This window comes from Lissotriton helveticus, chromosome 1_1 (genome assembly GCF_964261635.1).
Source record: "Lissotriton helveticus chromosome 1_1, aLisHel1.1, whole genome shotgun sequence".
Taxonomy (NCBI): Eukaryota; Metazoa; Chordata; class Amphibia; order Caudata; family Salamandridae; genus Lissotriton; species Lissotriton helveticus.
Genome location: NC_136057.1, coordinates 965,237,951 through 965,253,206, shown reverse-complemented (window position 1 = coordinate 965,253,206; position 15,256 = coordinate 965,237,951). Strand labels below are relative to the sequence as shown.

Below are 15,256 nucleotides of genomic sequence, written 5' to 3'. Positions count from 1 at the left end.
TCTACACTCCGCCGTAGACTGCAAGTTATGGTTCTGTGCATTTTCCATATTAGACACATTATTATTTCTTTGTATACACAGTGTGCATGCATGGGAATGGATTGCATAGCATGTGTGTCATGTGGTGCATGCTGTTAGACGGGATGTCTCAGGCTGTGCATGCTACGTACACGCTGTGCACACGGGATGCCATGGGCGAATGCGGGCTGTGTGTGTGCTCTGCACACGGGGTGGGTGGTTCAGGGGTCTGTGTACACAGGATGACAGGGCGCATGCAGGCTGTATACATTGGATTTCTTGGGGGGTGCATGCTATAGGCACAGGCTGTCTTAGTGCCCTCTATGCACATGGTGTCTCTGAAGCCGTCCTCGTGCTTTCAGGCACACTTGGCACACTTGGCTCATATATAAACACACTCTGGCTCTACTGGAGCAGGCTGTGTGCTGGGGATACAAGGTGTGTGTCTCTGCGGAGTGGAGGTGAAGTGGGCAGTATTGGCGGAGTGGGAGATTTTTTAATTTCCAGAGGATCTCCTGTGGTTGGGGAAGTCTCCTAGCGGTGCCTTTGTGTTTTTTTTTGTTTTCTATTTATTTATTTTTTGCTTCAGTTTTATGTAGCGTGAACTCCCGCACAGAGATGTTGGAGTGCATCGCATGAGCACCAGTTGCATTGCACAATAACAGATCCATTTTTAGGTACGAGGAGATTGTGATTTGCCCAGAGTCACAAATAGTTTTACAAAGGCTATTTAAACATGTTGCGGATGTGGCTGGTATTAAACGTGCATGCTTTTTAACAAGGGACAGCATTTTAAAATTACCTGTACTATTATTCTGCTTATGTTTTGTGTCTGCTGCCAGCAGTTTACACTCGGTGGTGTCCCTTCTGTGGCAAATACAGTGATGTTGGCATATCATTGCCCTGGGACAGTAGAGCAGGTGTCGATGATTTGATGCTCTATTGTCCGGTGTTTTCTCAAGGGTCAGTGAGACAAATGTGGAGCACTGAGGAGTTCTGGAATCTGCCAGCTGAAGGTAAAAAAAAAAACAGCGTATGCTGAGATTGGAGCTTGGCAGTAGGTTTCTTGTGTAGTGCAGTGCTAAAGGGAGACACATACGCAGCACTATGAGAAGGCACTGCAACAAATATAGAAGTCACATTTGATGTGCTGGTTAACACCTACTTTGATACCTCCCTGCTGGAAAGGAAACCAGGTCAACCCTGACCTATTATTTGAAGTGGATTGAGCCTGTGTGTCTTATCAACATCTGGCACTCTCCTCAATACCTTTCTCAGGATCAAGGGCTGTTTCAGTCTGGGTCAATCCAGAGAACCGTATTGACGTGGGGATACATTTTAAAATCAGGAGGGTTAGGTTGAGGGCTGAGGAGTCTAGAAAGAAGGCAGTAAGCGGGTGCAGCTTGTGGCAGTTGGTAACAAGATAGAATCCACACAAAAGTATCTGACCATTAGTAGCAGCTGCCATGGAAGATTAGGCCCATGGAGCTCGCAAAGTTATTACTTGCACTTCTCCCTCCTTCCTGCTTACACCTCTCCTCCTTACACGTGTTTTCTCCCATCTTCATCTGGCCTTTATATTCCCCTCTTTCTAACGCCTCCTCCTCCCTGTACTGCACATTCTCTCGCCAATATGTATCCATCACACTCCTCTCCTCCCATCTCTCTATTACCACTCTTTATTTTAAAAAATTTCTTGCGAGTGGGGTAACTTCCACATTTTCAGTTGAGCTTGTTTGCTTTGCTCACTCACGACTTTGCACTCAACAACTTTTCTGCCTCACCATGTTCAAAACTCACCAGCCGCCACTGCCAAGGACTGGACCCAACCACCTCCGCTGCATACTCCTAAACACCCGCTCCGCACACAAACATGCCGTCGAGCTCTGGGATCTGCTCGACACCTCCGCTCCAGACGTGGCCTTCCTAACCGAGACCTGCTGGAATGACTCCTCGGAGCCCGACATCGCCATAGCCATCCCAGACGGCTACAAGATCACCCGCAGGGATCGCGCCAACGGAATCGGAGGAGGAATAGCCATCGTCCACAAGTCCACCCTCAAGGTCGCTACCCACGCAGACGACACCCTCAACACCGCCGAACACCTGCACTTCCGGATCCACACCGACCCCAACACCACCCTCAGAGGAACACTCGCCTACAGACCCCCCGGACCCCGGGCTAAGTTCAGCGACTCCATCGCTGTCCTCGCCAGCACCCACGCACTCGCCTCCACGGACTACATCCTCCTTGGGGACCTGAACTTCCACCTCGAGAACAACAACGATGCCAACTCCGCCACGCTGACCGAAAACCTCGCCAACCTCGGCCAACTCGTCACCGCACCCACCCACGCCGCCGGCCACGCGCTTGACCCCATCTTCTCCACAAGCAACCACGTCGCCTTCGACCACACCACCGAACTCCACTGGACCGACCACCGCTGCATCCATTTCACCTTCAAGAAAGCAACCACGCACCACCGCACCCAACAGCTGCCTCACCGCTGCTGGAGCATAGTCACCGAAGACCAGCTGATCACCACCCTCGCCCAGAACCCATCCACCGACCCCACCAACCCAGATGCCGCAGCCCGCACCCTCAGACAGTGGATCGACAACTGCACCAACACCCTCTCCCCACTCAAGAAACCCTTCAACAGCCACGTCAGCAAGAGAGCCACCTGGTTCACCGACAAGCTCCAGACCTCCAAACGCGCATGCCGGAAACTGGAAAAGAACTGGCTCCACGAACGCACACCGGACAACCACGCAGCCCACAAGGACGCCACCCGCAGACATCACCACCTCATCAGATTATCCAAGAGATCCTCCTTCAAAGACCGCCTGAATAACAACGCACACGACAGCAAAGAGCTTTTCAGCATTGTAAAAGAACTCTCCAACCCCAGTGCCAACGCCAACGACATCCTGCCCTCACAAGAACTGTGCGACTCACTGGCCATCTTCTTCCACCGCAAGATCGCTGATATCCACGACAGCTTTAACACCACGACCGCCCCGACTGCGCCAGACTCCACTTCCCCTGCGAACACCACCAGCGCCAACCACCTGAACTCCTGGTCCAACGTCAACGACTACGAGACACGCAAGGTCATGAACTCCATTCACTCAGGATCTCCGTCAGACCCATGCCCACACCACGTATTCAACAAAGCAGACGCAGCCATCGCACCCCAACTACGGAAGGTCATCAACATCTCCTTCTAAAACAGCGACATTCCCGGAAAGCTGGAAGCACGCCGAAATCAATGCCCTCCTCACGAAGCCCAAGGCAGACCCCAAGAACCTCAAGAACTTCCGGCCCATCTCCCTCCTCCCGTTCCCGGCGAAGGTCATCGCGAAAATCATCAACATGCAATTGGCCCGCCACCTCGAAGACAACAACATCTTGGACCCGTCCCAGTCCGGATTCAGACGAAACCATAGCACCGAGACAGCCCTCATTGCCGCCACAGACGACATCAGGTGCTAACTAGACAACGGCGAAACTTCAACCCTCATCCTCCTGGACGTGTCAGCCGCCTTCGACACGGTCTGCCATCGCACTCTACAGACACGCCTCCAAGAAGCCGGAATCCAAGAGAAGGCCCTTGACTAGACCATGTCCTTCCTCTCTGGCAGAACCCAGAGCGTCCGCCTCCCACCCTTCTGATCCGAAGCCACCGACATCATCTGCAGCGTCCCCCAGGGCTCATCCCTCAGCCCGACGCTGTTCAACGTCTACATGGCCCCCCTCGCACAACTGGCCCGCCATCACGACCTCAACATCATCTCCTACGCTGACGACACCCAGCTCATCCTCTCCCTCACCAAGGACCCACACACCGCCAAAACAAACCTCTACAAGGGAATGAAGGCTGTCGCCGACTGGAACTGAACTCGGACAAGACGGAGGTCCTCATCCTCGGACCCACCCCCTCAGCCTGGGACGACTGCTGGTGGCCGACCACACTGAGAACAGCACCGACACCCACCGACCATGCACGCAACCTAGGATTCATCCTCGACTCTTCCCTCTCCATGTCTAAGCAGGTCAATGCCGTCTCCTCCTCCTGCTACAACACCCTCCGCATGCTCCACCGGTTCTACAAGTGGATCCCGAACAAAACAAGAAGAACGGTGGCACAGGCCTTCGTCAGCAGCAGACTGGACTATGGCAACGCACTATACGCAGGAATCCCAGCCAAACACCTACAACGACTACAACGCATCCAAAACGCCTGCGCCCGACTGATCGTCAACGTCCCCCGACGCAGCCACATCACCCCCTACCTGAGAGACATACACTGGCTCCCCGTCGACAAGAGGATCACCTTCAAGCTCCTCACCCACGCACACAAAGCACTCCACAACGCCGGACCAGCCTACCTGAACAGCAGACTCAGCTTCTACACCCCCACCCGCCAGCTTCGCTCCGCCAGCCTTGCCCTCGCCGTTGTCCCCCGCATCCAACGAACGACCTCCGGCGGCAGATCCTTCTCCTACCTCCGCCAAGACCTGGAACACCCTCCCTACCCACCTACGGCAGACCCAAGACCTACTCGCCTTCAGAAGACTCCTCAAGACCTGGCCCCTCCCCTCAGCGCCTTGAGACCCTCACGGGTGAGTAGCGCCCTTTACAAGTACTCTGATTGATTGATTGATTGATTTACATCTTAGAATTTTAGGAAGGTGCAATGCTATCAAGATGGTATTTTTGCCCAAACTTTTGTATTTTTTAGAGCTATTCCAGTTGAGATAAATAAGGTGAGGTTCTCGGCTTTTAACCAAATAATCTCCAGATTTTTGTGGGCTGGGAAACGCCCCCGTAGAGCGCTAAAATATATGACTATCTAGAAACCGCGGGGTGGTCTGTCCCCAATCTTCAGATTTACTGCTGGGCTTCAGCCCTACAACAGATGGCCGACCTATTGGGAAAAGAGATGGTTGAAACAGAGTTAGTACTAGGGGCAGAGGCCGATGGCTGTCTTATGCGTCACATTGATTTTACGTATTTTAAAAGAGTGAAATTTAAAATTGTATTAGGAGCATTTGAGGTCTGGATGGCAGTTAGGATACACAGATATGCTCCTTTGGCAGAAAATTATTTACTCCTGCAGATCTTCCGAGATGGATATATGAAAATCTGGCAGGACAAAGGAGTGAGGTATATTGGTAATCTGATGGGGGATAATCTGATACACCCCTTTGATATAATTAAGAAGACATTTGGGATTGGCAATATGCATTATTTTAAATTCTTACAAGTGTGGGATTATTTATCTAAAAAGGCATTTAATGGGCTTAGAATTCCCCTACTAGATACGATATTCGGGGCCTCCTCACCTATAGCTAAACTCTGTAAAATACTTAGTAATATACTGAAGGACCATCTTACTAAACATACTAACGGCTGGCAGGATCTGGTACAGGCAGAGGTAGGGGATTGTGAGGACTCTCTATTGTTGAGCCAGACTGCATTTTTCACGGCTAGTTTGCAGGTTCAATGTTTTAAGACCTGGCTTAATTTGTATATTACCCCAGCGCGGATCTCCGAATGAGGAGGCTCAACACGTACTCATTGCTCTCGTTGTGGATGTTTTGCTGCAGATAGTGTGCACATGTTTGCAACTTGCCCCCGATTATCAGTCTTGATCAACGAGGTGGGAAATTACATCAAGCTTATGTTAGGGTTTGAGATTAATCTCACACCACAAGTAATCATGCTGTGCATAAATAACCAAGAAATGAGAGAATCAAATCGAGTTCTGCTTTTCACCACTATGGCAGTGCTCAGGCTATACCTGGCTACTGTATGGTTAGATAAGGAGCCACCTGCTGGGGAAATTGCTAGCTACCTACCGATGGTAAATGGAGGTACACTCAAGGAGGGGGGCTAAGGTTAATAAAAAGAGGACTGGAAATTTGGTCTCCAATAACTAATTGGACTAATGAGGCTATGCTTTAATATAAGCTATTGAATTTAATTTAATTGAAAACGGGGATACAGTAGACAAGCCGAATGAGACTATGTAATATGGTTAGGGCAGATAAAAGAAGAATAGTTCAGGATGTCAAGTTTGCACCCTAGATTGAGAATGGAGCCAGAGAGAGAAGAGGCAAATTGTGTATGGTTCATTTGAAGGGAGAAAAGGCTGAATTTGTATTAGAGTGTGTGATAGAACTTAAAAAGTAGGCGGAAATTACTTGCAGGGTGGAGAGCCAATTTTGAGGGGAAATGTTTCTTTCAATTTGTCGTGAAATTGGGTTAGGTCATGTTACTTAGCTTTAGTGTTTCTTAGAGGTTATCATAGGGATGAAATAGATAGTGAACATAGTAGGAGAAGGGTGAAACAAAGATTTGGACAAGAAGTGTTAGACATATTAGGTGCTATAATTCCTTCTGAAGGTGTGGCAATGAATGGTGTGAAATCAAACATTTGTCTATGCTCATAGATGCACGTGCAATAGATGGCAGGGTAATTTAAGTACATAAATGTAAAGATGATGGCTTTAATGACTTTTAGAGCTTTGGTAGCACAGAACTGTTTAGCATTAGATATTCTTTTGACAAAAGAGGGTGGAGTCTGTAAGGTGCTAAAAGCTAAGAGGTGTTCCACATTAATTCCGGATAACAATAGGGTTATTGATTCTTTCATTACTAATCTGCCTAAACTTTCACATGAGATTAAATCATTTAAAGAAATTAGATTATGGAAAACTGTAGATTTGTGGTTTAATAAGTTAGGGAAGGATTTTGGTAAGGTTGGTGAATGGTTAGGTAATTTAGGTGGGATTAGTTTAAGATTCATTCTAATGCCTGTAATACTCGTAATGATATATGCAATTGTTCTGTTTCTTTTGCTAACATTTTCTGAGTGTATGATATATAAATGCAAATACAAAGGTATAGGTGAAAATAAATTGAAGAAAAGATAGAAATCAATGGAGATGGAGAGTCTTAAGGATCCTGTCTACAACCAGAAGAAGATGGCAGAAAAGAACTCTAGAAAGCAAATAAAAATGATGATGATTTCAGCTAAATGACTTCCTGATTAATAAAGTTTTATTAATGTATTTCATGATTATAAAAAGGTGTGAGGGGGCTTTGATGAAGCTTTTTAGAATCATAATTTTGGGTGACAATATTGAGAACGTATGACTTTTGTAATAGATTTGATATGCAAATGTTGAATTATATGACTGTAGTTTAAACTAGTTTGCTTTTATCTGCAGAATTATGTTAAATAATGTAGTTTAGTTTCGCCATATTTTCATGAATTTGCCATATTAGTAAACATAGACGCTTTTCAATGTTGCTTGTTTCACTCCTGCTTTTCATCCTCCCATGTTATTTTCCTGCGATGTCTTCTCTCCCCACAGGTTCCCCAGAATAAGAGACGGCTGAAGTGACCATATTTTTCCAATGTGCAATAGTTTGAATGAACTTTGTAGTATTCCTAACTGTTGCAACAATTAAAGTTTCTTCCGTCCATCCCCTGTACTTCTGTTGGGCTTAGCACTCTTTGGATGGTGTATAACATATTTTTCAGAAACATTGCATGTTAATTGAACTTTCACTAATATTGTGATTCTAAAGATGGTCAGCTCCTTCTTAGAAATTGGGATAGTGCTAATGTATAATGTCATTTAGGTGGATTTCTCTGATTTGTCAAAAGAAATGATTCATGTAATCATACCATACTGAATCTATGGTTTAGCTAATGTGCGTGCAGGAATTGTGTTAAAGAACTAAGCCTGGTTAAAATTTCAATTATGTTCAAGTAATCAGAGTAATTTCCGTAATTCCGCATTACTCTTTGAAGAAGAATTACAGATAACTGCGCCACGTAAGGTGGGGATAAAATTCCTACAACGAGAGCACATTTAGCGAACATCCATTTTTTTACTGGATGAACTGCTGTCTTTAGAGTTCCAGTTGGACTTTAACATTTTATACATACTATTGGCACTTTAAGGACCCTAATAAAGAGGAGCTTGGGGAGGGGCTCCTTCTACTTTTGTCCTAATCTCTGTTCTGGTTTACAACACAAAACCAAGACTGTAACTTAGGTTCAAAGAAGGGTCCTTTTGTTGGAGGTTTGATGCCCCCTCAGCATTATGCTGAGTTCCCAAGGAACGCAGAGTTTTGAGGACCACTAGATTACAGCAACCATTTGGAGAGTGATGACACAATGCTCAAAACCAAAGCAGAGGTCATTGCATAAAGTACATTTCTAGAATGCCCTTTCTGGTGATCATCAGATATACAGAGTTGGATAAAGTGAACAGTTTTTTACTCTATACTGAATGCCCTTTTAAAGTGAAAGATGAAGTAAGTGATGATATTTCAAGCTAGTAAAAGTGGCGATAGATTTATCGCCCTATTACCAAGCTGGTGCAAACTGCCGACAGTGCCAGCGCTAATGATATGCAGAGTAGGCTTTCCTGTGCAAAAAAACACACAAAAACACCACTTTGCGATATGCTGAACGACCAGCTAGATCGGCGAAGCGATAAGGTGCGTTAGCAGTAGGGATTTAACACCTGCCTATTCCTGGTGTTAAGCAGGACGACAACCTGCTGTAGAAAGGGAGCCCAGCCCAGAGCCACATCTGAAGACCAACAGATGCCATGGAGCCAATGATCATGCAGCCTGGAGACCAAAGAGGGACACAACACCCACCGCCACCACGCCCAGGACCCCTCTAGACCATCCACCCTGGACTACCACCTAGCCAGAGCAGAACAAGAGAGCAGATGTTCCTAAAATGCACCCGCCTCAGAGACTCAACGCCAGAGGATGCCATTGCCCACTACAGACTCAAAAGGACAACCATCCTCCGCATCCTGACCCACATTGCCCACAGGCTGACGGTACCAACACAATGGAGAACCAACATCCTTCAGCCTACAAAGCTGCTGGATGGGCTGCACCTGTTGGCCTCTGGTACCTTCCAACCAACAACTGCCAGAGTCAGAAGAGTCTCACAACCAGCCCTATCAAACTTCCTCACACATGCCTTGGATGCATGTCCACAAAAGCAACGGTGGGCCCTTGTATCCACACCACTCGCTAGTTCCAATTCGTAGTGTTCCTGCGCAACCAATCCCAATGCCAGCCATTGCTTGGCGCCTCTGTGCTCCAGATCAAAGATTGTAGTTACTGAAATGGGGGTGCACCAGGCTATGAAGTCCAGTAGTCAACAGTAGTGTAAAAACAGTTCTTCATTACAAATACATACATCAACAATGCAAAAAATCTCAGCCAACGCGTTCCATTCCCAACGGGGAACTTCATCAGGGCAATGTGTGGATTCAATTAACTGCATATGCTGCGGTAACTCCCCAATGCAATTCCATATTCCAAAAGTCAGGAGCCAGAAAACTGCTGGAGAAATGGTGACAATGGTCAAGCGACCGTATAGTCACAAACCTAATCTGGTACAGTGTATTGCACTTGGACAAACCGGAATGCTTACAGGTATGATAAATCCTGCATACAAAGACTGTAGCAGATGTTTGTGTGGTCAGAACCTTCGTAGAAAAGAAAAGGAAGGTTATGACCACACAAACTTTTGTTAAGGTCTTATTATGCGGGATTTATCATACCTGTAAGCATCACGGTTGTATTAGTTTGATACCCCTGCACCTTCACTTCCCCCACACTGCGCAGGAACAGCTAGAGACCAATCAAGGGAACTACGCTATAGCTGGCTTCACACACGTGTTGGGGGAAATTGACTGCACACATGTACTACTTGTGCCCCCTGCCGCCACTATACACAATCACTGCAACAGAAACCACATGCATTCCAACAATGAGCAGGCAAAAGTGGACCACCAGGGCCTGTTCGCCAATGTTGTCGCAAACTTCCCAGGCAGTGTGCATGATTCCCACATGTTTCACAAGTAAGTTCATCACCAACCCGCCCTTTGATGATGGCACCTATGGAAATGCACTGCTCGTCGGTAAGTACCAGCTGAACACAACACACACGTCAACTCCACAATCAAACGAGTCACAACTGTGGAAATGCACATGTTACAAAATCACATACAACATGCCAATCAACATGCCCAACTACCAGACACGACAACACAAGTAGCTGTGGTAACCGTGGCCACCCATGTAGACAGACCATCCATGTCATGGCACCTCTGCCACACAATTGCATAATGTGGGGAGAGGTGGGAACCAAGTATGTGCGAAAGAGACAAGTGACCCATCAATGAGAAAGTACACAATACCAAGGGCCCCATTAGGATGGCGGGCGGACTTTGCCCGCCCGCCATCCTCACGGTACTAGGGACCGGCCGCCATGAGGGCGGGGGTCCCGTTGGCAGCATTAGGATGCGCCCGCCACAGTGGCGGGCGCATCCTGTATTCCCATCATTGTGGCGGGCGGTGCACTCTGCACCGCCCGCCACAATGCTGAAAATGCTTTGCAGCATTTGCATGACAAAAGCGGCAGGCACCGCGCGGTGCCTGCCGCTTTCATTATGCAAATGCAGGGGGGTACCATAGGTACCCCCCTGTGTGCACCCCCCTACTGTGCTGCACTCTGGGGGCCCGCAGGGGGCCACCAGAGTGAAGTCCGCCTGCCTTTCCGTGGCAGCATTGCCGCCACGGAAAGGCATTGTCAGATGCCTATTCTAATATGGCTGGCGGTGTCTGATAGACACCGCCACCATGTTATCACTTATCCGCCCCGGCCGCCAGGCGACCGGGGCGGAAAACAGGCGGGCGGTGTTTCCCACCGCTGCGGTCCCCTCCGCCATCGTAATATGGCGGGGGGGAATGCAGGGAAGGATGTCGGGCGGATTGCCTCCGCCAGGGTGGCGGTGGCCACCGCCACCCTGGCGGAGGCAATCCGCCCGACATCCTAATGGGGCCCTAAGTGTGGTGGAGATGCGCTGGACAGACTTCAGTATGCAGAGCACAGACATGTCCATGTGGACATATACTGCTGGTGTTTGTAGTGTTGTGAACAGTGGACACAAACAGGTCACCTCAGGCAGTGTGGATACCTTGGACATGTAGCTTTGTCGTTCTCCCCTGTAAGCCTGAGCAGAGTGGCCTTGGCCTGCGTATGTTGTGAATAAATAGCCCGGGGCTCTGGGAGCAGTTCAGTTGTGGGCTGGGCAAGAAAGTAACTAATGCATGTGTCTCTGTTGTAGTGCTGGTGCCACCCGGGCCGCAATTGGTAATGTTGCACCCTGTGATTCAAGTCCCACAACATGAGCAACATGGACATAAGAGGGAATCACTGACCCTACATTCATCCATACTATCATACTTGAATGATCCTAGACATGACACATCTGTGTGAATTTGAATGTTTTATTCACATTAAGAGGAGTGTTGAAGCTGGGGCAGTACAGGGCCATGCAAACCCCACTTTAACATTGTTACCCCGTGGAAGGCATCCCAGAGTCCTTTAGGGAATGACAAGTTCATCGGAAGAGGAAGGGTTCATTCCGCAGTCTGATTGCCGTGCCATTGGTAACCAAACAGAATCTGGCAATCAATGTTGTGGTCCAAGGTGAGTGTCGCAGAGTGTATCGGAGGACAGTGGAAGGTGATGATTCAGAGGGCAGAACTAAACAGAAACAGGCTATATGACAGAGATGAATGCTACTGCTTCCTTCTTACCTCTAAGGCAGATTCATCCGCATCTTCATCCTCTGATGTTTCATGTGCCTCACATGTGGGTGGTGTTGTATTGTCTGCATCACTGTGTGACAGTGACACATCAGTGGCCGGAGGTGGATTGTCTGCAGCACTGTATGTCACTGACACATCAGGGGGCGAAGATGTGGATGTAGAAACAGCAGCAGCATTCATCGGTGCCAGGCCTTGTGGCGGTATTGCCATGATGAGGGTCTGCAGGGCATGGAAGAACCCAGCTACATCTCGCTGGTGTGCAGCCGTGGCAGCCATTCTTTCCACCTGCATCCGCTCCATGCTCCCCATGATCCTCCACATGTGTCCCAAATCCCAGCTGACCGCTGGAGCCACTCTGACTAAAGAGTTGTTCTTGTCTCAGAGTCAGGACTCCGGCGATGTCAGCCATGGATCATTGGAGAGCATGGAGGGGACTGAGGGTGTCCATTAGGGACTTTAAGTTGTCCCTGATGAGACTTAGATACCGACATATGGCATCTAGTTTGGCTGCCATGAGGTCGAACCTCACCTGCACCTGAACAGCCATCTTCTCCTGACACACAGCGTTGGAATGCCATGTGTTGTCCCGGTGGTCCTGGGAGAAAGCTGTGGTGGTGGGTGCTTCCTGATGTGTGGTCTGTGCAGGGGGTGGGGTCTCCTCGATACAGCTGAGCTGCCCTGCTCCTGGGGGTGAGGTGCTGAGGGTGTCCATGAGCTGTTGTAGGGCGTCGGGGATGATGGTGTGGAAGTCTTCTTCGTCATCATTGAAGAGAGGTTCGGTCTGCTTTGCAGGAGGTGTCGATTCTCCCTCTGCAATGTGAAGAGGAGATGCAGTTTAACATTGTGTTCACATGTATGTTGAGACATTGTACAAGTTTACATACAGACTGCATGACAATATACATTGTGACTGTTTGGGAGGAGATGCCTATTTGATGCGGGACAGTGGACATTTTGACAACATCACAGGTGTGTGTTTGTACTTGTACATTATCACCTCACATTTCCCTGCTATGCAAAATGTGATTGGCCAGTTTCTACACAAAAGCGTCACCAGTTGGGTCCTCTCGTATGTTGTGAACCTGTTACAGTTTGTACCACATTGTTGTCAATGTTGATGTGCTCTGAATGTTGTGTGTGTGTGCTGCATTTTGGGAGAGTCGCCCCTACAGCTCTGATTTTGCTGCCCCTTATCCCTTTCAGGTGGTGTGCCTTTGACTTCTGTGCTTATACAGTGCTGAGAAGCTGCATACTTGGGTAAATTGGGCTCTGGGTGGGAGTTGGGACTCTGGGGCATGGTTTGTTCGCAGATGTTTTGTTGACGTCAGGGGTTGTTTGTGCACGTGGATGTGTCAGAGTGTGACCTGCTCCTTTACGGAAGTGGTCCACACTCAGCCACCTCAGTGTCGTGACATGCAACATGTCATGGATATACATTTAGCTCTTTTGATACTAACTTAAAAATGTATGTACTTGAGGACATCATAAGAGACAAAGAAAGAAACATCTCCCCACCTATTACTTTAATTTAGTGAAATCTAAGGTTCTGTCATATTTATTTAGGCCCACATGCATCAATCTAGGATTTTGCATTTCTTAAATAGCGAAAAATAAGGAATCGCTATTTAGGAAATGCAAAATGCTATGCATCAAGAAATCCTAAAAGTTTTTAGGATTTCTTAATTTTCGGAAATTGCGATTCCTTAATTGCGAAGTGCAATTAAGGAATGGCATTACATTGATTCCTATGGGTCTAGAGGCCCATAGGAATCAATGTAGTCAATTGGAAGGCAGTCTCAAATTGCGAGTGGCACTTTGAACATTTCATGGGTGCAGGGGGGGGTCCAAAGGACCCCCCCCCTGCACCCCTGAAATGTACATTTCAGTACAAGTTACATACACACATGTCCTAAGGACATGTGTGTCTGTAACTGGACAGTTTAAAAAATTCATTTTCAAGCATTTTTAAACAATTTCGCAAATTACCACGAGGTTGAACCTCGTGGTAATTTGCACTTCCAATTTGAATTTTCGCAATTTTTTATTAAATGATGCATTGCTTTTAAGGAATTGCAAATTTGCAATTCCTTAAAAGCAATCGCATTTTTGGAATTCGGTAAAAATAACGAATTACTCAAAAAAGCTTGATGCATCCCAAACACATATTTAGGAAGTGCAAACGGCCGAATTTACCGATTCGCACCGTTTGCACTTCCTAAATACGTTGATGCATGTGGCCCTTGGTCCTTCATGTGATAACTTACACTTGTGTGTAAGTTACATGTGTAAATGTACTCTTACACTTTTGAGCAACTTTACTATTGTTGGCTATTCACCATTTACTATTGTAAAGTTACTCAAGGGTGTACACTTACATGTCTCAACCCCTGATCATGGTGTAGACGCAAATTTACAAATGTAAGTTACTAATGCCACTAAGGAGCAGCACTATATATCCAAATCCACACATGGCCAACCACTGACACTGAAAGACCCTCCCAGAGATTATAATTGGAGCAGGGGCTTAAAACACAAGCCTTTAGGAAATAATATGAAATTAAATGAATTGCAAATAGATATATATAGGTAAACATGATCAAGCTGCAAAGCGAAACGCGTTGTTTTCCTGCCTAATTAAAATCTTTCGTGCACAGCAACTTCCAGAGTGTTGGTGACGTTTATTCTTAAGAATGAAGTACCTTCTTGGATAGATATATATATATATATATATATATATATATATATATATATATATATATATATATATATATATATACACACACATATATTACCTACTGGCGGTCGCCAGTAGGTATATATAGTTAGGATTTTTTCTCTATGGGTTTTTTGAAAATTCTATGTCTAATAACTTTGGCGTTTGTGGACGGAATTGGCTGAAATTTTCAGGAAAATGGCACATTTTGTTTCTGAGCAGCCCTTGAAAATTTGGGGGGGGTTCGTCAAGGGGGGGCTGAGAAAAAAGGGGGGTCCCAAAACGTGTTTTTAACATTGAGTTTTCCATAGGGCGGTTGGCCTCACTTTTAGCCCGAACGGCTGAATGGATTTGCACGAAACTTGGCAAAATTGTAGGGACTGGTAGCCCGATGTGCCTTTTGTAGGTCTCAATATATGTGCTACAGTGGATTTTGAGAAATTAACGTTTAAAAAAAGATATATATCTGTAACAGCGGACCGGGCAGCGCTCCAGGACGCGTACTTTTCGCGCAACGGAGCTTTGTGAAGCGAAGCTGATTGGTTCTCCGGCGTCTGTCAACATTCCAAACAGTCCGTAGCGGCCGCCATCTTGTCTCTCGGTAGGATCGAGAGACAAGAGGAGGCCAAAGCGAAGGGGCAAATGATCATAAGGGGGAATAGTAGATCCTCGCTGACCCCCTACGTTTGATGTGGAGGTTTTAAAAGGGCCCCGCGGGGCAAAAAAAAAAAAAATAATAATAATCGAACGGCTGAATGGATTTGCACGAAACTTGGCAAAATATTAGGGACTGGTAGCCCGATGTGCCTTTGCTAGGTCTCAATATATGTGCTCCAGTGGATTTTGAGAAATTA

At 47.0% G+C, this 15,256-nt stretch overlaps 1 protein-coding gene across 3 annotated transcripts in view; it reads right to left on the bottom strand.

Annotated features, from left to right (window-relative positions):
* Positions 1-15,256, bottom strand: part of LOC144771527 (uncharacterized) — a 280,734-nt gene that overhangs the window by 18,372 nt on the left and 247,106 nt on the right. For 2 of the 3 annotated variants that reach the window (XR_013599335.1, XM_078655936.1), the window contains one exon: positions 11,361-12,499. Coding sequence is in view for 2 of the 3 variants with exons in the window: in XM_078655936.1 (XP_078512062.1) it covers positions 12,102-12,499 (398 nt within the window). In the remaining variant the exon portion in view is untranslated. Of the gene's footprint in view, positions 1-11,360; positions 12,500-15,256 lie in introns of those variants that run through there. The other variant, XM_078655941.1, reaches the window with a different exon arrangement.